The 21,797-nt window shown below is 46.9% G+C and overlaps 1 protein-coding gene across 1 annotated transcript in view; it reads left to right on the plus strand.

Moving 5' to 3' along the window:
* The window catches only part of LOC104272533 (anthrax toxin receptor 1), a gene marked incomplete at its 3' end in the record, with an annotated part of 70,480 nt that overhangs the window by 30,714 nt on the left and 17,969 nt on the right, over positions 1–21,797 (plus strand). Inside the window, exons 11-13 of the mRNA XM_009867553.1 lie at positions 4,970–5,039; positions 5,347–5,425; positions 20,329–20,424. Coding sequence (XP_009865855.1) covers positions 4,970–5,039; positions 5,347–5,425; positions 20,329–20,424 — 245 coding nt within the window. The remainder of the gene's footprint in view (positions 1–4,969; positions 5,040–5,346; positions 5,426–20,328; positions 20,425–21,797) is intronic.

A 21,797-nucleotide genomic window follows, 5' to 3' on the forward strand; every position in this document is an offset into this window, starting at 1 on the left:
AGTGACAGCAAATCTCTGCAGATAAACATGACGGAGGAGCTTATGGCAACAGCTCTGAGATCGGTGCGGAGCTGCTGCAGGGCCAGACCAAGACTCCTGCCAGGGAGCGCCCCTCTTGTCCTGCACCCCAGGCTGCTCTCCTGGGCTGCCAGTTGTGAGCGGGAGCAAATCCGTGGCGCAGGGCTCTGCCAAGTTCTGTTCGCAGCCTCGAAGCTACGTGTGCTTGTCGAACAGAGCGCTATGCACAGCCCATCAGAGAAAAAGCGACTCCTTCCAGATCCCTTTTCTCCATCTACAGATTGTTTTGTGTGTGATATCATCGTTCTGTGCTTATCTGCCTCTTCCCCCCGACCCGCTAGCTCTGCCCTGAATGGCTTTGGCCTTTGAAGCTCCTGTGTCCCTACACAAAGCAGAGCAATTACAGCGTGATCTCAATGTGGTTTTCATTACGGCATTAACAAAACATTTCTGATTTATGGGTCCTTCTCGTAGACAGTTTCTCTACCTCCGAGAGTGGTCCAGTGTCTTTCCACATTCCAATCTCCCCACAAAACAGCTTTGAAATAACAGCTTTGCTTGCAGAGTTGTCACAAGGAGTGGCGTGAGAGGAGGAGCCTGCCGGGAGGATCAGAGATTGTGCTTTGGTAGGTGGGGCAGAGAATTATGGAGGATTTTGTCTCATCTGAGGTGACAAAGGGACAGTGGCACTGCTCAGGCTCACCAAGGCTCGGGGCTCCCAGTCTCTGGTGGGCTGGGGTGCAGAGAAGGGCCCTGCTGGCACAGGCGGATGGGAGAGCAGCCAGGCTCCCGCCCAGCTCGGCTGTACCAGCCTAATGGAGCAGAGTCTTCCCTAGGAACAGAGGACTAGGTGTTTTCTGAGATGGGCTTTAGGTGAAAGCAAATCATAAACATGGGGATAACAGAAGGAAATTGTTAGTCTGTGATATATGGGAAGTCTGGCTAACAGCTTTTGCAGCCTTTTCTGGACTAAAACGTTGCTGCTATTGCGAGTCCGACAGTCAGCACCTGGGTATTGCAGTGGCAAACTGAAAGCTTTGTGCTTCCTCCAACCCCTTCTGGAAGGGATCTTTGCAGTCTGTTTCAGTACGTCAGTTGGCTCTTGGGTGAACCATTAACCAAAGCAAAGGCTGTTAATTTTAGCTTGATATGGCTAAAAGAAAGTCCTGCTGTCTGTCTTGGTCACCTTCTTTGGGTTTTTGTACCTCTCTTTTATTGAGGTTTGCTCTTCTGTGTTAAAATATCACACATATGTTGAGGCTTTTATTATTGTGGCTGGGAAGGACTCCAGGTCCTGGCTTGCCAAAAGGTTACACCCTGCTAATGGCAAAAGAAATTATTCACTAATGCTGGGAGTAATAGATTTTACAGGCTACAGATAGTTGTTAAAAGGTGTAGGAATGCTGGGTAGCGAATTACAGGAATTTGAGCAGTAGAAAGTACCTTGTTGACAGGGCATCTGCAGAAACCAGAGGTGTTTTTGTGAGATGTTTGACCCTTCTCCATTCCTGCAAACTGCTCTGAACGGTTTGTGCCTTAGGACTGATTAGTTGTAGCTGCCTGTGTGTGCCGTGTCCCGCGGGGTTTTTTTGCACCGCGAGAACCTTCTCTGGCTTGACGCAGTGTTTGGAGGTACAGGGGTAAGGAACCAGTCCCGTGGGCAGACTTTCTCCAAAGTGAGGCACTGCAGTATGTCCTCGAGATGGCCAAGCTCTTCACTGGTGTCTGAGCTGCGATCAAGTCCCGGGCAGCATTTCTACAAAGTTGGCAAGGGAGGCAAAGTGATTTTTTCAAGGTTACCCGGGCAGCTCACAGCCAAGCCAGGAACAGAAATCGCTTCCTGGGCAGCAAAGTCAGCGGTGTCGAGCACAGCGCTCCGCCCCCCAACCTTCCACAGCTCTTCCACTAGTCTTGTCAGCTGAGAGGAGTCCAAACCACAAAATTCAGATTTTTGGCATGAGATCTAGAGTTTGGGAGCAATCAGGCCATTCTCGAAGCACAGGAATACGGCAAGTTTTTTTCTGCAGCAACCGCGAGAAGCAGTGCGCTCGCAAACGCGTCCTGCAGATACAGATGCAATAGCAGATGAGAAGTGTTGTTTTGTTTGGTTTCCCTATGTAAGTCTTCCAGGAAGGCGTCAGATGGCCCGAGTTATGCAAACCAAATGGATCTTCTTTTGTTTAGAGCGAAGGAAAATAGTCACTCATTTTTGTGGTGAAACACACACATTCTCCAAACAAAATAATCTCTCCCTGTAGCCAGCCTGGCCAGCCATGAGTCCCCTCTTGGGACTCGAAGTCCGATAAACTTTCTAGAGAGGCGAGTTGGGAGTGGGAAGGGAGAGAAAGAGAAACAAAAAGCTGATGAGTTCTAAGTACAAAGCCTTGCAAAATTAAGCCAGCTTTTGTTTTAGTGAATGCTGGCACGCAGAATTCTTTGGCCTTTGCTGCCAGTGCTAGCAGAGGAGAAAAAAGACATTGGTGTTCGTTCTCTTGGCATGTGTGTGCCGCAACAGTGTCATAAGTTTATGGGAGTTAATGACATCTTCGTAAATCGGGGTGAGAACAGAACCGCAGGGCCAGATGAACCACCGCCGCACATCTGCCGCGCCGGCGCGAAGCGGGAAACGCCGCGGGTTCGTTTGGTAACCCCCGTTGCAAAACCGAGCGGCTGCATGTGATGCAAGCTCGGCGTAACTCCAGTGCCTGCGCTCTGCGGGCCCTAGGGAGGGAGGGATGCGTGCTGTCGCGGGCTTTCAATGCCTGCTGTCTGCCGGCCTCCCTTCGAATGGGGAGGTAATCCTCTAGATAGTGTGGGGCTTGCAGAGGAATACCCTGTGCTAAAAACACGTGCTTCCGATGTTTAGCCTAGTAGAAGCGTTCGTCTGTGTTCTTGCACGGAGGCGGTGGAAAAACACTGATAATACGGCACTTTCCAGGCCAGGAGCAGGGATCGAGAGGGATCTCAGAAGCTGAAGGCTGCTCTCAGTAGGTGAGCCGTGATGCAAAGCGAAGCCGGCCTGTGAATACCACAGGGCTGGCTGAAATGTTTCACTTTCAGCTGGTTGCCCGTGTCAAACAGCCCTTAACAAAATAACTGCTGTGGGTAACCCACAAATTCAAGCGTTTACATGTAGGCATGGGATTTGCTGGAAGCTGGAAACATAAGGAAAACTTCAGGTTACAACTAAGGTTACAACTTTTCATTACCATTTCAATTTTTTTCTTTTTAATGGAGTGTAAAAAATAAACATTTCCTAACCTGCCTGAGGAAATACTCTTTTATATCGCTGCCAAAGCAAAGAAATACACCAGTATGAAATAGGGATTATAACGTGTGATAGGAATTACTAGAGCAATACTACTGCTTTCTAAAATTTTGTTTGCAGTGGAATGTTTAGGAATGTCTGGGAAAGAATGCTTCACTTGGTGAGTCCTGCTTCCGTATGAGGGGACAAACTCTTGCAGTCTGTGTCTTTAATCTTTATGCCTCCTCCACTCTAGTAAAATGTTCTGTGTGATCCTGCTTGTGAGTAAACCCTGCCGAGTTACAGCTGAGAACGGGGCCAGGATCGATAGGGCTTTGCTGCTGGTGCCCCGATCATTACTAGACGCCATCGACGCGAAGAAATTTATCTTGGCAGCCAAGTGAAGAATGACCAAGGCTCACAGAAATCACTTTAGAGCAGGTCACCGTATTCTCTTTGGCTTGCGCTTCTTTTCCTCATTGCACTGGCACCTTAAACGGAGTTGTACCTTGCACAAGCTTCCTCAAAACCAAAAGACCAGACAGTCAGAATACTTCAGCTCAGACGGTGAGAGACCCCGGGTTTGCTGCCCGTGCTTCAAATAGCAAAGCAAGGTGGAGATGGATCGTGCTCCGGTTTCAACAGAGCCCCATGAAACGAAGGGCTTTTCCACGCCGCAGTGTAGCGAGTGACAAGGTTCAAGACTGGGCTACAAGATGGGAATTGAAACCTGCAGATGTGAGAGGCAAAGGGGAAGCAATCTGGCGGGAGAGGAGGAGCTTTCAAACCAAATAAGAATTTTAACAGGGAAATTTTAGGAAGCTGGTAATATATGGTAACAGCTCTCATTTCAGGTCTAGAAGCATCTCTGTAGAAGGCCCTAGAGCTGGTTATAGTACAGCTGGTAGAAAGCTTTCTGAAGCACTGACGTGCTCCTGGAAAACGCTGATTCAGCAGATTTCTGCAGGAATGTGTGGTTTCCAATCCAAAAGAAACAAAAGCCACCCAGCCTGTCTGCATGGTTTTCTGCCAAGCTGCCCAATCTCTAGTCAGCGGGCAAATGGGCTGGGAAGTTCCTTGGGATCCCCATCCCTCTGGTCACCAGAGAGAAGGTACAAAGTGTGGATTCAAATCCACGAAAGAAGAGCATTTGCTAACATTCCTGTTTCCCAAGCAACTGCCTATCGATAATTTTTCTCACTCCACATTTCAAATCACAGTATAATTTAGGTTGGAAGGTTTCATTTAGGTTCAGACTAGTCTGCCTTGAAGTGCAAAATTTTCCATACTACACAATTTTCTTAATCCAGCTATTTTCCGTTATGCGTAATCTGTGGCAGCTCTGTCTGGTCTCCCATACAGAGTGGCTGTGACAACGTCCTCTCAGCATTCAAAAAGCTTCATATCTTCGGTTTTGTTGTGGCTTAGATGGGTGGCGTGACAGATTTCAACGGTTCGGAGCAGCTGTCAGAGTGGCGAAGGCACTGTGGGTGCCCGTAGGTGCGGGGCTTCCCGTGGCCCCAAGGCATTGGCATCTGCAGGGGCAGGTTGTCCTCAGCCCTTTCGTAGGAGCGGTGGCACTAAAGGCTTTGTGGAATGATATTTATGTATCAAGAGCCAGGAAAAACGTTATTTAAGCTTGGTCTTTAAGGCCTGTATTACTGACCTGATAATAAATACCAATATTTCTCTTTTTTTTTGCAGATGAGAAGCCTTTTGTTGTAGAAGATACCTACTTACTCTGCCCAGCACCTGTGCTACAAGAAGTTGGCATGTATGTTTTTCCTACGTACTCAGATATTTACTTTGCCTGTGGAAAAATGGGTTTGCATCATCTCGTCGTATTCTGTTGTTCTTATATGTGTGTAATTCTGACATTGTCTCTTGTGCTTGCTGGGCTAATTGACTGTTGTGCCTTGGAACCCAGGGCAGAGAGCAGCACCAACGTGAATCTGCCTGTACAAAAGTCTTTTCTGTGCATCAGGAGCCCGGGCTCCAGAGGAGATTACCTAGTAAAGGACTGTGGACTAGCTAGCCTGACTTGTTCCTTATGGTTTGGTTTTTCTGTTGTTGTTTTTCAGGGAAGCAGCTCTTCAAGTCAGTATGAACGACGGTCTGAGCTTCATCTCTAGCTCCGTCATCATCTCCAGCACACACTGTGTAAGTTTTGATTCATGTGCCTGAAGGATTCAGTAAAGCACTTAGCAACAGGTGTTTGTTACACCAGTATTAGCGCTTCCGAGCTGAGTAAGCCTGGTGTGCAAAGGTGTTCCCTCTTTTAAAGGTGAGCCTGTGAGTGCGGTAACGTTTTGTGTGTCGTGCGTGCCCTAATGGAAACGCTCCAGGCTGTCTGCAGGATGCAGAGCACAGCAGCCCGTGGTCCGGAGGTACCTTGGCCTGCTTGGCCACTGCACAGTGAAGAAGCAGCAGGTCTGCTGGCTTCGTTAGCCAGTCCCTTTCCTCTTCAGCAATGGTGGTGCTAGTTGTGAGAGGTGGGTGCTAGTTGTGAGAGTTGTGTGACAGTTGTGCTCACACCCTTTGGCTGGAAGCAAGTACGGTTGCCAAAAAAAAAATGAAGGTGATTCTGTGCTGAAGTTGCCTTATGGCTGGCAGCTCTGCTGCCAGGAGGGACTTGCTGCACTCAGTCTCTGGTGGAATCGGGCAAAGGACAATAAAAACATTTGTAATTCATGGTATTGCTGAAGATGCATCTTCTGCTAAGTCGTGACTGTTGGCAAGAGAGCATGAAATGACTTGTACTAAAGGAGGTAGTGGAGGAATTCACTTTGAGTTCAAAGCAGTTCTTCTTGCTCAGCTTTATTCTGCTACGCAGAGACCTCTGCTCTGTACAGCGAATGGCTGAGGCGCTACTTTACCTGTCCCAGGTACTGACTTAAACTAGGTTTTGGGAAGTCAGAGCATTCTTGCCAGAAAGCCTTGAAAACCTGTCCACAGCCTGCATTTCTCCCTGTCCAGTAAAGGTGCGTCGTGTGTCCGTATAGAAAAAGGGCAAGGCTAACTTGTATCCCCTCGGATTGCCAGCAGCCTCTGTGGTCCACAAAAGCTGATGCACAAGATGAGAAAAGTCTTTTGTGTCACTTGATCTTGATACTTGTTCAACACAATTTTATGGAGAGACACTGTTCAGAGCTTACGTGAGTGCTTATATTCCAAAACTTACAAAGACTTCCTTATGCCTTCAAATGAAGGGAATTATTTTTTTTTCTTCTCTTTGCTCACTGGCAAAAATGTATTTGCATGTTGTCAGCAAATTACAGGAATATTTTCCTACGTTCTGTTCATATGAGGCAAGACTTGGGAAAGAATTCTTAAAAAATATTCCTTCCCGATATGCCGTCTTCTGGGGGTAGAATTATTATTTCTAGGTTATAGGAGATGAGATATCTGTTTCTTTTCTATTGTTTTAATAGCTGTAAGGAAGCTTTCAACAATCGCTATGCTTCACGGCACTGCCCGCTACTCTGATGCCTCCAGACTGGGAAAATGGACTTGCAGTGCAGCGAAGCAGCCAGAATTCAAATCCAGCTCCTGCAGCTGAACCTAAACTCAGCGACGTGCAGTGGCTGCTTTGAAAATTATATCACAGGCCTCACTAACTGAGGAACCTTCTTCTGGATGAACACGCGTTTTGTCTTTTTAGTAGTGCTTATCTTTTCCAAATTCTTTTTAAAGATGAAATTGTTTTCTGAGACTACAGTCCTTTCTTTAATTAAGGTTACAAGCGCTCCAGTCCTGGAAATACCCGTATACAAGATGTGCACTTATTTAATTGGCTGCAGACCTGAAAGTTAGGTCTCTTTGAAGATCTGCAGCCGAAGCAGGATGGTAACAAACACGGAAAAAAACCTACAGTTTTCTTCTCTGTGTGCAAACTAGCAATCCGAGCTTCGGGTTTCCTCTCTGTGCTGTAGTTCAGTTTGGAAAGAGGCCTGCTCCGGAAATGGGAGAAGAAGCAAAATAAGAGGCTTGACAGCCTGACAAGCTTTACCATTTCTTTGTTTTCTCACGTAGCTCCACATCAGAACAATCCTATGCAACATGTAAATAATCTGCAAATATGCCATTTGCCCTGTAAACAATACCTGCCCTGTTCTCTGAACTACTCCTTTTCAAGGACCATCTGGAAGTATTCCAGGAAAGAAAATTCACCCAAGAGCAGAGCTGAAGCAGACAGACACATTCCCAGCCAGTAAAGACCAAAAATGAACCGTCAGAAAATTCAGTCAGACTTTGACTACTAAGCTATGAGTGTAAGTATTTGAAGATCAGAATGGATAGAGCCTAGACATGGAACTATTTAATAGGTTTTTCTTGCTAAAGAAACTGGGCCAGTTCCTTATAGGTTAATAGAGCAAAGCTCTTTTATACTAGCACAGGTCCTGACTTTAAGTAATGTCTAAGGACTCCTAGGAATGAGGCAGCTACGTAAATGTTAGTTTTATTGAGCAGTGAAAACTCTAGAAGAAAGAAAACGCTTTTCATCTTAGACGGGTAGGTCACTTTCTGGAAAGAAACAAAGGAACAAAGACTTTTCTAGAAGCACATCACAGCTTCTCTTCTGTAGCTGAGCAAGACCCGACTCTTGGATTGCCAGAGGCGGGGAGGGAGGCGCGCTCAGTACTCCTGTGCTCACGTCGAGTTTTCTGACACCGAGTGCCAGCTGCTGAAAATGGGATACTTGGACTTTCTGCCTTGCCCAGTGCCGTCATTTTTGTGAAGCTGCCAGTTCAAAGTGCTTTTCGCAGACTCTGCTGCCTTCACATTCAAATACTGAATGCGTGGCAGAAAGGGCTCGGTGTGCTCGTCCCCTTTAGTAAGCAGCAGTGTTTTGTGTCCCTGACAGCAACAATGCACGTGCCTCTCTGGTATAAACTGACCCTTTCTGGGAACAGCCAGAGCTTTTGCTTCAGTACATGTTGCCTAACTGAAGTAATTTTTTGCATTTTTTTCCCCCTTGAGGTGTAAAATCTGCTAAAGCATTTCAAGGAGGAGAAAAGGAGGGAAGGTTAGAAATGAAGACACACATGACGGCTGATTTCGTCCCCTTAGTCGGGGAGACACTTAAATACATCTCACTTTCCAGCATTAAGGTCTATTACTTGTCTAATCTGTCAAGGCCAGATTAGACCGCACTGACTGCAGGGTCTGTCTGGCGCAGAAGGAAAGATCAGTCAGAGCAAAGCTTGACTCCCCAGTCTCGTGCGGGGGTGGCCTTTAGTTAAAGGTGGAGTTGTCATTTTCTGGAGATGGTAAAAAAACTTTGACTCTGGGGACTGCTCAGTTTTCAGAGTGCAGTCTTTACCTCACAGAAGAGTGAAAGAAAGAAAAAATATAGAACCGAGTTAGTAGAGGAGATTTTTTTTTGTTTCGGTGGATGTGAGTCCCTCCCGTTAGCCGTGTCCCCAGGGGCTGCAGCGTGCGTGCGCGCGGATCGCTGGGGCAGGGCAAGGCAAGATGTGTGATCCAGGGCAGAAGGAGTCGTGAGGCTTGGGCCCCTCTGTCCGTCAGAGGCTCCCTGCCCCAGCCCTGGACAGGCAGGGCCCCGTGTATCAGCAAGGAGCTCTGTGGACAAAAAGGGGTTTTGCTTGTTGAAGGAATGCGGTGATTTATCCATTTATCTGTCAGAAGCGGGCCAAACACTGGAGCTGTTGCGGTTGGGCAAAACATTTGTTCTGTTAAATTATGGGATGCAGATGAAACCCTCTAGCTTAGGGCAGAGTGATGCTGCGTGTAAACATCGAGCTCGCTTGTGCCCTCTCTGGGGATGGCCAAGGCTGTTTTTCACTCAGCGGCTTTGCTGACTACACACCCCAGCCCAAGCATCGCTGGCTGGCTTCTGGTGAAGCTGCGAGCAGTGGCTGGATTCATTTCAGAAGCAAGAGGGTAACGCCGTGTAAATCAGGGGCTGCAGACAGCAGTTTAATCCTGCTCCCCACTAACTTACGTATTACCCAGTTGAACTAAGACGGGACTGTCCTGAGTATGTAATTTAGGGTGTTATTTGGCCTGGGCTGTGTGACCACTGGCAGCTACCCCAACAGAACAGGGGAATGGCTGGAATGAGTGCTCTTAAGATTTGGAGACAGCGTGCTGTTTATGTGCTTAGCCTGGGGTAAGATGCCAGCATCTCCAATGAGACAGAGCTCAGCTGGCTGGAAGTATTTGATGGATTTGTCTCTCGGCTTGCTTGTCTTGGAGAGTTACTGATCTGTTTCTCCAAAGTTGGCTTTTCTATACCTGTACCTTTTAAATAACCTTTTTCTTTCATTTGAAAGTTCCCTGCGGGGAAAGGAATCCCCCCTTCCATACAGAGAGCAACGGGGAGGTGTTGTTCCTGTATGACTCAAGCAAAAGAGAGCAAAGCCGTGTGGGGACACCCCGGTGAGCTCTGCTGCTGGCAGCAGGTGCTGCGTGGCACCCCTGAACTCTGAAGCCTGCACAGGCCAAGCACACGTTAGGGGCAAGGCATTGCTTCTAAAGAATTCCCCTTAAGGCTGTGGCATCCCACTGACCCAGAGAGAAGCTGAGCTTGTTCCGCGGTGTTCTTCTGCACAAGGTAATCCCTTCTCTAGAGAATCCAATGTGGATTTAAAACCCTTCCTCTCTTCAACCCTTGAAATCAGTTGTGGCAGCTTGGACTGGGATTTCAGGAGGAGACTACCCTTGAAAGCATTCTTTACGAGGCTTGTGAATGTATCCTGGGCATCTGTTTAGCAACTGGATCCTCCAGTTCTGAGTTTCAAGGAGGTATTTTGGTTATAAATAAGGTTTAGTTATCAGAACTTGCCATTGTCTGTCTCTGTTGCACAACTCAAATTAGACAGAGGCCCCTTTTGGGGTGAAAGACCCTCACCCCTTCTAATAATCTTTGTTCCTCGGCCTTTGTGCTGCAGTCACAGTTGCGGCTGGGCTTCGCAGGTGCATGAGGTGCCTTGGGTCTCCGCCACAGAGGTCTCTATGCAGTGTGCTGGCACCGGCCAAAAGTGCCCAGTAACTGAACAAAGCTGGCAGTGACTGCAGCAAGGGCTTCAGAAACCTGAGACGTTTGTGAAATGAGACAGGGACCTACTGGAGAGAGTCCAAGGGAGAGCTATGAGGGGGATCAAGGGACTGAACGTCTCTGCTGGGAAGAGAGACTGAGAGACCTGGGGCTGTTCAGCCTGGAAAGGAGACGGCTGAGAGGGATTGATGAATGTAGAGAAATAGCTGAGGGGTGAGGGTCAAGGGGAAGGGGACAATCCCTTCTCAGTGGTGCCCAGCAACAGAACAAGCAATAATGGGTGTAAGTTAGAACATGGGAAGTTCCACCTCAACGTGAGGAGAAACTTGTTGGCTGTGCGGGTGCCGGAGCCCTGGCCCAGGCTGCCCAGAGAGGGTGTGGGTTCTCCTGCTCTGGAGACTTTCCAACCCGCCTGGACGCGTTCCTGTGGGGCTGCCCTGGGTGACCCTGCTCTGGCAGGGGGTGGCACTGGGGGATCTCCAGAGGTCCCTCCCAACCCCTGACGTTCTGTGATTCTCTGACTCTGTGTGTGACTTTACAGTACATAGATGTTGTATTTTCACATATCGTGAAAGACTGATTTCTTGCTGCTGTGATAGGTTTCCTCTCTCTTAGCTTTTAACATCAGATTTATTTTTTTCTTAATGTGCCTACATTTACAAAAGAGACACTAAGGCTAAAAATAAATATTACTGTAGCCTCCATTCCCAGTCCAGAAGATAGCAACTCATATTGCTACAGGTGTTATAGTGTGGTTGCACGCTTCCTACCTTTTATCTGAGAGACCAGAATATCTTCATTGGGTGGCAGATAACTAATGATGAGAGTTAAAAAAAGTAGTTTCATCCTACAGCTGACATCAGTGGACCTTTAGAAGTTGAAAACACGAAGAACTATAGTTTGCTCTCTGCTAAACATAAAATCCCCGTCCTGTAACAGTATAATATAAGGCTTAAGACCACAAGTGCAATGGGAACTGAGCATCCTCAGCTTCCACTAGTGCTAAGACTAAAAAGAAAATAAATGATTTCTTTTCCTTAGCTATTAGCCTCAGCATAGCACCAAAGTGCAAAGTTGCCCCACGTCAGGCTTGAGTGGAATGAGCAGAGGGTGCGTTGCCTTCACTTGCGCCTGTTAACGCCTGCGGAGCACACGCTGCTCTGAGTTTTTACACTGCTTGAGAAGGAATTAGCAAGTAACAGCTGGTGGAGCTGAGAAGCTCTTGAAAAGGGATTTGTGTTAAGAGTTTGAAGAACCGAAAGAAGGAGAAGGTGTTAAATGCGGCTTTATGGACGCGTACGCGTGCAGAGGTGCACCGAGCAGGTTGTGCACCGGGCGCTGCCAGGAAAGGGAACGTGCAATGGAGGAAATAATTGACGAGGCAGCGCTCAGAGGCAGGAAGTCAGTCCTGTTCTGCTCTCCGGAGGAGGGCTGCTGCCAAGTTCTTTGGTGCAAAAAAAGAGACCATCTCGGAGAGAAGCCAGGATGGGAATTAAAATAGGTCTTTGCTCATTTTCTAAAATGCTCCCTAAAAAACCCACTAATGACCTCTTGCACTAACTCTCAGGCTCAAAACTGGGAGGGAGCTGAGAACTGCAGGGCTGCAGTGACAGCGTAAACTAGGTCTTCCTTGGGCAGCTCTGGACTGGAAGAGCCAGGAGCATCACTGGGTGATATTCCTGTGCTCTCTGCATCACCTAGAGAGAAACACATGATGCTTCTTTGCAGGAAGGCGAGACAAGGGAGGTACCCACACGTGGGCTGGGAGAACAATTCTGTGGCAGGATATTAGACTTGCCTTAGACCAGCATTGATTGAAACTCATTTTTATTTGCCATGTGTATCCAGTTCCTAAGGGATGTCTTTCCAGGTCACATCTGGTTCCTTCAGGAGGAGGGCTAGAGGAGTTATGAATGAAGGAGCTGGGGCTGTTGAGTTTGAAGAAGAGGAGGCTGAGGGGAGACCTCATCACTCTCTACAGCTACCTTGTGGTAGAGAGGTTGGAGCTGGGCTCTTCTCACGGGTGATTAGCGATAGAACAAGAGGGAACGGCTCCAAACTGCAACAGGGCAGGGTTACACTGGGCAGTAGGAAAGTTTTTTCCCAGCAAGAGCAGTCAGCTGTTGGCACAGGCTGCCCACGGAGGGAGTGGAGTCCCCATCCCTGGAGGTGTTTAAAGGTGGTTTAGATGTGGGGCTGAGGGAGATGGTTTAGGGGTGAGCTCTGTAGAGTAGGGTGAATGGTTGGACTCGATGATCCCAAGAGTCTCTTCCAACCTGACTGATTTTATGACTCTATGTGAAGAAGGGCGCCTTTCAGCTGAAGAGGGACATGCTGGGTCAGGGCAGTTTGGGGATGTGACTGCATTTGGGAGGCATGTGCGGTGCCTAAACTGGGCTTGCCCTTATCAGGGTCCAATCCAGTGCCAGTAGATACCAGTCCCTCCTTACCTGAGGTGCTGGAGTGAGGGTGCAGAAATCACTGAAGTCAGCTTGAAAGGACAACTCTATTTCCTAATGTCGGCAGGCTTTGCGTTTGACAAAAGGAGGTAGGTACTGGCACAGCTTTATTACCTCTAGGTATCCTGGTTTTCTTTCTGTGGCTGCCTGAAAAACTGAAGGAATTTGCACCTTTGAGTTAAACAATAGTGGATGGATTTGATCTTTAAATATGGAGAAAGAAAAAGAAAATCAAGAAAGCACTGCAGGGTTGTAGTAAAAACTAATTATGCCCTTCACTGAAGGTTTTTTTGCATTCAAAAGGATTGTAATTCAGTGCTAAAGTAGGGGTTTTTTCAATTGTGACTTTGTTCTGGGCTGCATAATGAAGGCTCTGCTAGTTATCAGTGTTCCTGAGTCTGCAGGCAATTAACGTGCATGCGCTATTGTATCAATAGAAGCTTTATGAAACCACAGCAGAGTAAGTTTAACGACTTTCCTACGTCCTTGACCTGTGTTTTATTAGCTGAGGTATTGCTCTGTGGGCACTCCAGGGCATACGATTTCAGGTTTGTTTCTAAAAGAAATTGCTCTTAAATCCTCTATTCAGCAAGTATAATAGGCAGTGAATGTTTTTTTAAGGCAGGTCACGCTAAGAGTTAAATGTGTGGAGATTATTTCACTCTAACATTGCTCCATGGGCTGGTTTACAGTACCCTTAAGTGTGGTGGGCATATTACAAACAGCATGTTCCTACGGTTTGGAAAACAGGGATTCACAAAAGCGGCCAATAAATTGGAGATGAGGGCAGAATCACAGAATAGAAGTTTTCAGAATCTTAGTTTGGAAACATCAAAACATTTTGTGGATATACAGATGTTTTTTCCTGTGCCAATGCTGAATTAACTAGAAAATATGTGCTTTGTAATCTCTGCCTGCGTGTGCACCTCTGATAGTGAAATCCTGTTTGCTGTTTAAGTTGAAACGGAGCACTTTGAAACTGTGTTTGAAACAAAATGTTTTATTTTGCTGAAATGTTTTTCCGTTGAAAATGTGATTTCAATTTAAACTGAGTTTCAGAAGGAAACTTACCCCAAACACATCTTGTGGGGGTTCAGGTCGTGCTGGCACGCTCTTAACCTTGTCACCCTCGAGGCATGCTGCCCGGAACGGCCAGTGAGGAGCTTCTCCTCTTCAGCTCGACGTGGCTATGAGACTGGTAGCTCAAGGAGGGTGCTCCTGAGATATTTTACTTAAGTGTTGCTTAAATGCTGCAAATCTTGGAGACATGCACAGAGGCAAGACATTCCCGAGCTGCAGCATGCTGTTTTCCTTCCTTTCCTGCCTCGCAGAGAAGTAAACCGAAGTCAAGCCATAAATGGTTGCAGTTATGACAAAGCCTAATTCCACAGAATTTTGTCTATTATTCCATTTGCTTTTCACCTCCTGAAATGGATTTAACATACTTCTTATACAGAGCTGCCTTCAGGCACGAATGGAAACCAAAATAACCGCTTAGGTTTCACCTCCAAGGTTTTGTTGTTTAGCTACAAGTGTTGGGGGACAAGAGATGACTCTTCCAGAACAGAAGCTCCTCAGGCACAAGAGAAGCATCTAGAACCAAACGGGCACTGTCGGGGGCACACTCGAGCTGCTGGGGTTTATTCAGGGCAAGTTTGAGTGCAAACTGAGCCTAAAGAGAGCACTTAAGAGGGCTCTGCCTTTGTGCTAGCCAATTTCAGACCCCTGGCGTTCCAGCCACAAAGCCAAGACCCAGATGCTCACCTCCAGGACAAAACTCTGAGGCCGGACGAGGTGCTGTGACCTCTGCCTGGAGCTGTAGGTGTGGTTATTGAGATACTTCTCTGTAGGTAGAGTGCTGAAGGCTTTGATCTCCGCTGCTTCCTGCAGGGAGACTGTTGAAATTGTGACCCCTGACGTTTGACTTGAGCAGGTAATGGCATGACCAGGAGACCTGAGCATGAAGTTTTACCGCTGTTTTAGCCTTTGGTTCGTTTAGATGAGATCTCTTGGCGGTGAAATTCAGGGGTCAGGAGCTTTGTGTCAGAAACAGTAACAGAATTTATTTTACCAACCCAGATGGGATGTCCAAGGGGGCTAGAAAGTCAAAGAGTACGGGAAGGTCCTTTGGTCCTCAGCATCTCTGAACGGGGAGCTCTCTGTCTTCTGAATATAGCGGGGTTATATGCAATTGAAGAGGGACAGCTCATCAGTCAGCAGCGAGTTTCCACGTAGTGGTTTTTCATAAACTCTCCCACCAGAGCTGTATTTAGTGCAGGATCCCGGGTGCAATGCCTTACGCGTGAGGCACCGGCCCAAGAGGGGGCAAACATGAGTCCTCCCATCGGTTCTGCCGCATCTGCCTCGCAGGAGTCTTGTGAACACTTCTGCTTAGCTGCAAACTGTGAAGGATTTCATCTGAAGGAGAAGTTCAGCTTGTTTCTGTAAGCATAAACACAGCAATCAAGGATTAGAGAACTAGATTTTTCCCTGTGACAGAGGGAGTCGTGCTTACTCCCGCTTCCCACCATGTGTCTGCCCGCTCTGTCTGGAGAGAGGACTCTTCAGGATGAGACTTGTCTCTCGCTCTGGGTTTGTACAGCGTGTGCTGAGGTGAGGCTTTGCTGTAAAGCGAATAACGTAGGATGCTGGAAAAGTCTTTTGCAAGCGGGCTCTCATTTTCTTTCGGCTCTGGAAAGAGAGGAGGGAAACACACCATTGCCAGAAGGGCATCTCGTTTCACAGCACAGTAAGAGTTGGAAAAAAGGAGCTGAGAACACCTACACTGGGTGACCTAGGACAGGAGTTTCGTGCTCACATCCCCTGCTGAGCTTGGCTCCCACTCAAGATGCCGATCAGAGGCCAGCATTGCAGAACAGGGCATTCAGGGAGTTTTCATTTCCTTTCAGAAATTAGGCCAAATTGTTTCTGTTATATTAAAAAAAAAATAAAAATCCTGTGTGTGATCAAATAAATAATAGACATCAGTTTCTGTTGCTGTGGTGGCAGAGTCCCCAGGAGAGTTGGGCAGAGAGTGTCTCCTGCACACTAAAAGCTGCCTGTGTCTCTGGTGTGAAAAGGCAGGGTCCTCCTTGGTCCTCCTCTCCCCTATGGAGTAGGACGTTAAAGCTGCTTCTCCTTTCTCTCCAGGGAGTAAACCTCTGTCTGATTTTTGGATGCTCGTTCAAAGCTGTACTCAATATTTTCATAAAGCTTTTTAAAAGCACTTAATTCTTTACCTACTAACACCTCAGCATGTTAGTGCTCTTCCTGCTTGGAAAACATAAGAAAGGACTGGGATACAGCAGCCATTCGTGTCTTGCCTGTCTCTGGAATGACATTAACCATGTTTCTCCTCTTTGTAAAGCACCTAAGGTTTGGCAGTGGCGTTATTTAAGTTGTTGTTGTGACAAGTCACTCTGAAGTGAGACTTATTGAAAGGGCTCTCTCCATGCGGCTGTTCCCAAGGCTCGGTAGCAGTGCGGGTGGTTCTGCGCTCCTCGCCCCGACGCAGTGACGACGGCAGCTTTCCAGCCTGCCCTGGAGGAAACATCACGGAGCTGCCTGAGGTCCTCTGCTGCGGTGAACAGCTGAAAAGGCTTCCTCAGGTTCTGCAGAGCACAGGGGACTGACCGGCTGCCTGTGATCCTGAGAGCGGCTAGCTGGTAGGGTGCATCCTTCCTGTTTGCCAGAGTAGTGAGTGCAGAACCAGATTAAATATTTAAGCTTCTTGCTTTCCAGTGAAGTCTGTAGGAGCTAGGATTAAATCCTTTTACTGAACCCAGCCTCTAAGGCCTGGACGCGTTCCTGTGGGGCTGCCCTGGGTGACCCTGCTCAGGCAGGGGGTTGGACTGGATGATCTCTAGAGGTCCCTTCCAACTCCAAACATTCTGTGATTCTGTGTATTTAACAATCCCTCTTAGGCACAGCATGAAGTCAGCACATTTAAACACATGCTTAAAGTCAAATCCATTTACTGCTGTGGTAACAAGCATGCATGCTGCCCACCTCCCTCTCCCTATAAATCAGCAGTGCATTAATTTGTCAGCCACAGTACACAAGAGCACGTATGAGGTGCGCCTAGGACTTCATCCGTCACTCCTGAACGTCAGTAGTTGAATCTTTTGAGGGGCTGTGCAGTTTGGGGTCATTATTCCAGGTTACCTTTCTGGAATTGCTAACATGTGCTGCAAATGCCAGCACAACGAGGTGCAAAACAAGGAAATAAAATATTAAATAAGAAGGTTGGAAAAAACAAACTGAACTCAAACATAACAAAAAATGCCCATCTGGTGTGTGGCAACGTTATCTGGAAAACCCTCAGAAATGAGCCATAGTTGCCTTGAAAAGCCAACAATCTGGCTGTTTGTGGGCTGGTTTATGTTTGTTTCTGCGTTGGAAGCACCGAGCGTGTCTCAGATGAAACAGGCGCCTTAACAAATCTCAGATCCTTAGCCGCGTCCCTCGGCGTGATTGCGTACGTGCTTCCTGGGGTGAGATTTCAGGAGCTTGGTTTCAGGCAATGAGGCAGTAGCAAAAGAACCATGGAGGCCGAGTCATTTCCTCCGTGGCGTGACCACCGCTGCTCGAACGAGCACCCACCTGCCTCGTGCTGACCTTCTGCCCAGGGCAGAGGCGTGCGTGCCTTTCTAGGACAGCACACGCTGGAATGTTTGTGGGCAGGTTGAAGGAAATAACCCACGTCGGTTACTGGATCCGACTTTGCCATCCCTCTTCTCTCCAGGAGGTACCCAGAGGCCAAGAGGTGGGGCAGCCTTCTGTCTTGGGCCAGTGGTGGTCTGTAGCACTTCCACAATAACTGCTGAGTGAAAGCACACACCCCATGGGTGAGGAAATGCCTCCGGTGTGTCCTGTTTCAGATTTCTTCCTATCTTTCTATTCGACAGTTATCTTCCGGGGGTTGTTCTCCATTGTTCTTCAGCTGCCAGCAGCACTTGTAGAATTTTCCTGCCCTTGCGGGGCTCTGGCCAGGGAAACAAGTCTTCAAGGAGGGGCTGCCTTGCTCTCTCTACCAGCGTGTTTGTTTTGAAGCCTGCATGGTTTTAACCTATTGAATGTGTAGCATCTTGGAAGGTCGTTTAAAGAGCGCACTCTTTTTCTTGATGCATTTGCGAGGCATTTCAAAACAATGACTCCAGGTATGGTCTAGGTCTTGAACACTTGCCAAGAAGGCGGCTGCCAGTGCTTCGCGCTGAGCGTTTGGCAGAAGTCCTGGTGAGTACCTCGGCCGTCGGGCTTTTCTCAGCCCGTCAGGTGTAAGGGAGGTCTAGGCTGTTGATCTCCCTATTCCCTATGGATTGATTTCAGATAACTGTGTATATTTAGCAGTTGGCCACACTTTGTCTCCATAGATTTTTTTTTCCCCTGGAAAATTCACTAGTTTAGTGTAAAAATTCTCTTTTTTTTGTCTTTTAAAATGCAAGTTTTCCTGGTCTGAATCGACAGCCTTTATTCAGCAAGCATTAAATAGAACTCATTGAATTATTCTGTGGTTCAGTGTTTCCATGAGCATTTGTATTTTCTTCCAAATTTTGATTAAAAAAAAAAAATGGAATGAAAGCAGACATTTCAAATGCTTTAGCCCTTTCTAACCAACTATAAGACTGGGAGAGAGATTTCAAAATGTCAGTGGAACTTTTGCAACCTATTTTAGCAGGCATATTTTCCTTTTTCTTTCTTACGCAGCTCAAAAAAGTGGCCCTTTTAATCTCAGCATAGTTCTAGCCGTATAAAACCATAGATATTACACAGAATGATGTCTAAATTCTAGCAAAAAGTGACAAAATAAAGATAAAACAACCCAAATTTTTATAGTAGGATCTATTGGGTATGTGTGCTTTGTCCTGGTCTGACTTGCTGGGCTTTTCTCAGAAAAGCCTTGGCAAATCGAAGCCTTCGATGTCCTCTGGAGGGTTTTGCTGCTGTGACACCCAGAATCCCAGCTGGTCACAGCAGCTGCTTTGCAGAGAAGCAGATGTGTTAGGACAATATAAAAATTGGTCTTTTCAGTTTGTCTTGGGGGCAGGGGGGGAAACCAAAAACCTGTTTTTAAAATAGTTAAAAGGCTGCTTTAATTTGTTTCGTATTTTTGCAAATTGATTTTAGACTTCTTAATGGCAAAATATTTGTTTAAGTATAGGGGCAAAAGATGCGACATTAAAAGCCTTATTTCTTCTACAGTTTCATGGCAGCAGAGAGTCAGGATCACATTTTCTGAAGTGTAGAGCATCAGGAGGTTCCATTTTGCGAATGATGGATGTGACTTTCTTCTTTCTGTCTGGAGGAACAGCACCAAACGTACAGCTCTACCTTCTCAAATGAGCGTTTGTTTTGTGTTGAGGTCCAAGTTCCATTTCAGAGATGTCTTGGGTGAATTTGTCTCCTGTATGGACTATCTCTCTTTTGCTTCCAAGTGTCAAAGATCAGGTTGTCTTGATCCAAGTTCTCCAGAAATGCCTTCTGCACCAGAAGAGAGTTTGGAAAATGCTCTCAACCCAATGTTTTGGGTTTTTTTTCCATTACTCTTCCCATTATGGTATGCTGAGAGATCATCTGGCCATTGAATTAGAGTGACTTAAGCAGGCACCCAATTTCCCCATCCTACGGGTCAGTCTGTTCTTGAATCCGTCCTTAATCTGGCATTGTCATCTTGACACTTGGGTGGGAGTTTTTTAGATGTCTGGCCCGTACCTCAAGAACGTGTCAAACAAGCTTAAGTCAGGACTGCCTGCTTGCTTCTCTCGGAGGAGGCTGATACTGGGGAGGTGTGGGACAGGGACGCTGGCATGCCTCAGGAAGCCAAGAACATCTGCTTTGGGTTAAACTCTACAACGAGAAATATCATGCATTTGCTTTTGATTGTTGGATTGAGCTGGCTTGTGGAGCAGCTCGTGTTGTTAATCGATATCAGGGAACTGCAAATGCCTTTTTAAATGAGGGAAGTATCCCAGTTCGAGAGGAAAGGATCTTCTAGAGTTAATGGCTTCTGATGTGCAAAACCCCTGCACGTTGCTGCGATGGTCTGTATGTTCAAATCTCCTTGCGGAGCTCATGGCAGAAGGACCCTGACTCAGCACTGCCAAGAAGAGCAGGATGACCCGAGCCATGGGCCCACGGAGATCTTGCTTCAAGTTTTCTGTTTGGAGCAAACTTGAATTCTGACATTGCTCTCAAGTTTATACTGCAAGCGGGGAGAAGAGTTACAAGGAAAGGAGAATGGTTAAACTCTAATGAAACATCGCGTCGTGAGCTCTTTAAAATCTTCTTTTCACTCTTCACAATACATGGCTTTTGACCTGAAGTGTTTTATGTGATTGTGAGATTGAGACAAATCCTATAACTCTCTGGAAGGCGAACTAGAGGTCTCAGCCTCTTTGCAATGAGGGCAAGGGGGGTGGGTGCCACATTTGGATGCTTGAGGAGGGAGGAAAACTGCATTTTGTCTGAAAAACAAATGGAGTATGGCAACGGCCTCTGGGAAATGCGCTTGCCTGGAAGCAGGATGCACAGGCGAGGAGTTTTTTGTCAGTCGTGCTCACACGCTTTCTGTGTTTCTCTTCCAGTCAGACGGGACGATCCTGGCTATCGCTTTGTTGATCCTGTTCCTCTTGCTGGCGTTGGTTCTTCTCTGGTGGTTCTGGCCTCTGTGCTGCACAGTGGTAAGTGACAGATGTCATTAGCACAAACCAGCAATTCAGTGTTACTGAACTTGGGAAGGAGGCAAAGTTTTCCAGTAAGAAAGAGCATAGGACTGGTCCTTGAGCAAGGTGGCATTTCTTCCACGGCACTCTTCTGTGCTTCCGTTTCATCTGCTCTGCCTTTGGGTTATACCCATGAAGAGGCAGTGTTGCTAACATACAGCCTTTGAGTCTTATTCATTAGCCACAACATGGAAATGGTTTGTGGAAGCGGATTAGTTGCCAAGCCTCTTACAGAGGAATGGTTTCTCTGGATTTTCTAATTTCTGCATCAGGGCACCTGTAGAAGGGCAGGCATGCTGAACCCAGGCCAGAGTCTTTGTTCTGCCTCGGGTACAAGGAAAAAGACATTTAGAAGTGTGCAAATTTTTGCAAGATTAATTTTTCTTTCCTGGCTCACCATGTCTGAAAAGCACTTTGAAATATCCAAACAACAGTTTCAGCAGAAGTATGAATATGCATCATTGAGTAGTATCTTTTCTCCGTGCTTTTTCACAAAATGTTCTGCACGCAAAAGGCACAGGCACAGAGTGAATAATTAAAAGAGGCAGACAGGAATCAGGAGAAAACAGGAGAGAAGGAAGAGGTCAAGGGAGGCAAGAAGGAAACCACAGGGCTTGAGACAAGCTTTTCTCTCACACGTGGCCCTGCTGCTTGTCTGCAAGGACCTGTTATACCTCCGTACGTCCCTGATCATCCCCTGGAGCTGCCTTTTTCCATGAAGATCAGGACACAGGCTGATTGTTGTGGACCATACGACACAGTGAAGCTCTGCTCTTGCTTTAGGTCTTGTTTGTGCTGCAAATATAGAACAAGAATTAGGGATGTACAAATGTCAGCAGAATTGGAGTCCGGTTTTGGTGACTGACTGCGTGCAATGTTTTGGATGCTTCTTTTAAGAGTGCCCAAACTGGCTTCAGTTTCTGCGTCACTGTTGTTATTCCTGATTTTAAAACACTTACCCAGTGTCCTAAATTTGAGCCATGATGTACAAAACCTACGATTCATTGCTGAGACCTTTGGAGGCACAAACTGCAGGAGCAGTCACGTTTGAAGATGAGTCTTTGCAGTGAGATATATTTCTCTATCCAGAGCAAGGAGAGAAATCTCACAGGAAAAATCTGAAGTTGTCTATTTCTGCTTCTGGCTGGAAGTGCTAGGGAGTAAAATGCTTCTTTTCACAGTAGCTTGGCACCTCTGCCCTGACATGAAAACCAGAAGAGAAAAAATACTTATTTGGACTTTTCAGAACAATAAAAGAATCAGTTCTAAAAATGGACAAAGGATTAGCAGTGTGGTAGGTTGCTCAGAGTTACTTTTCTGAACTAGATGGA

Source organism: Apaloderma vittatum, unplaced genomic scaffold, assembly GCF_000703405.1.
Source record: "Apaloderma vittatum isolate BGI_N311 unplaced genomic scaffold, ASM70340v1 scaffold16374, whole genome shotgun sequence".
In the NCBI taxonomy this organism is placed as follows: Eukaryota; Metazoa; Chordata; class Aves; order Trogoniformes; family Trogonidae; genus Apaloderma; species Apaloderma vittatum.